The sequence below is a fragment of the Papaver somniferum genome, chromosome 7 (genome assembly GCF_003573695.1).
Source record: "Papaver somniferum cultivar HN1 chromosome 7, ASM357369v1, whole genome shotgun sequence".
In the NCBI taxonomy this organism is placed as follows: domain Eukaryota; kingdom Viridiplantae; phylum Streptophyta; class Magnoliopsida; order Ranunculales; family Papaveraceae; genus Papaver; species Papaver somniferum.
The window spans coordinates 252,778,871-252,780,897 of record NC_039364.1 but is presented as its reverse complement, the minus strand read 5'-3'; the positions used below and the strand labels follow the sequence as shown (position 1 = coordinate 252,780,897).

Genomic DNA, 2,027 nt, shown 5'->3' with positions numbered 1-2,027 from the left:
TAGAACTGTCTTGGTTAGTGCTATTTTGATTGATGGGCGCTGGAAGATCCCTGTGGAGCATTTGGAGCGCATGTCAGCTGCTGGTCTTGATGTTGCTCAGTTGCCTACTCCTTTGGCTGGTGCAGATTCAAGGATTTGGATGCCGGACCTCAAAGGAAACTTCACTGTTAGCTCAGCTAGAGAGTTAATTCGTCAGAAATATAGCTTGTTTACAGGCGCGAATCTTTTATGGAGGAAGGAAGGTCACCCTACCTTAGCTTCCCAGAACTGGAAATTTCTTCGTGGTGCTTGCGCTACTTACGACATTATCCAAAACAGGTTTAAGATTCAACTTGATAACCGTTGCAGCCTGTGTGATGTGGCAGATGAAACGCTTGAACATGTTATATTCCATTGCACCTTTGCTGGCCGGGCTTGGAATTGGATTGATGATATCTTTGATTTAATTCCTAATGCTAACCTTGTAGTGTCTTGCAAAGCATCTAAAGGGAGGAGCACAATGATACGTGACCTATGGATTATTGCTAATCTCGTCATAAGATCATAACTGTGGGCTGTGCGTAATACGGATGTGTTGCAACGTCAACAACCAAACTGGAGTATTTTCTTCAAGCGTGTGTTGAAATTGATCCAAGATTTTGTTGTTTGGCTCAAAGGCTTCATGCGAAACAATGCTGAAGATGTAATAATTCTTGATTATTTCCGTGTTAATCATAGAAGGGTGAAATTTCTTCAACCAACTGGATGTTTTTGGGAACCTCCGGAGGAGAATGATATTCAACTTTGCTGTGATGGGGCGGCGAGAGGGAATCCTGGTGTTGCAGGAGCTGGTGTGGTGGAAAGAAATGCGCGTTGTTTAGTTCTTGGTGCTATGTCTATAGGCCTGGGAGTTACAACTAATTATTTGGCAGAATTTTATGGTATTTTGGTGGGTATGGAATGGGCTGTAAGAGGGGAGTTAGGCGAATTTGCATTCGGTCTGATTCTTATAGTGTTATTGAAGCTTTTAAGAGCACCAATATTCCTTGGTTTGCTAAGCAAAGGTGGGTTGCAGTTTGTAGAAACTATGATACAATAAGGTTTATTCATACGTATAGGGAGGAGAACTTCTCTGCGGATGCTATGGCTAAACGGGGATGTCTTCTCAATGAGGAGGAAGGTTTACATTATGATGGAAGACCTGATTTTTTGATTTCAGTTGAATTTCCAAATGTTGCTTATTACAGATTCAAGTAGTTTACAAGTTTTTGGGGTTGCTGTGACCTCTTTTCTTGTGAACTCTTCTTTGTAAATTTGTTATCTATTAATACAAAATTTTGACTTATCGAAAAAAAAAAACCTTGATGATCGATTCGCAAGAACGATTCGAAAAATAAACACCTGCGTAACACCTTCTAAATTTCTTGTTTTCTCGACAGAGAGGAGTCAGAAGAGGTAAGACATGAGAAGTTGTAATCTTCTTCATATTCCACGAATCCAAAAACTTAACATACTCTGAGACTTCCTCATCAACATCTCTATCAATATCTGAATCACCTTCATCAGAAAGTTCATCCAACTGTTCTTCTAGGAGAGTTTCCCAATCAACAATTTTTACATCAAGAGAATGTTTAGATATTGAATTAGATGTGACAGTTCTCTCAGGTGAATCCAAGATTTTAGAATCATCTGGTAGTTTCTGAACTGGTACGTTATTAGAGATAGACTCGTCCATCATCAGATCGCTACAAACACAGACTTATAAGGTCTTTAACGTGTTTGCCAGCTCTGATACCAATTGAAAAAGCGGGGGTCTAACAACACCACCCAGTATTTCGCTTAGAAATCTATATGGACTAACTACGAAACACTTTCTAGAGAATCAACTAGTCAGTCAGACTCAATCTAGGTAAAAGTATCTCAAGGAGTTAATATCTCTCTCTTGTTTTGATTCACTCAAGCTAATAGAAATTAACGAGTCTATAATCAAACACAAGGAACAACTTGGACGGTACCAAAGACCAATGTCCAAGGATCAATCAATATCA

At 39.5% G+C, this 2,027-nt stretch overlaps 1 protein-coding gene across 1 annotated transcript; it reads left to right on the top strand.

Annotated features, from left to right (window-relative positions):
• The first annotated feature begins 661 nt into the window (after positions 1-661).
• LOC113296346 lies at positions 662-1,236 on the top strand. The gene is made up of 2 exons (XM_026544654.1): positions 662-1,053; positions 1,098-1,236. Exons 1-2 carry the CDS (start codon positions 662-664, stop codon positions 1,234-1,236), a joined length of 531 nt encoding a protein of 176 aa, XP_026400439.1.
• Positions 1,237-2,027: the final 791 nt, after the last annotated feature.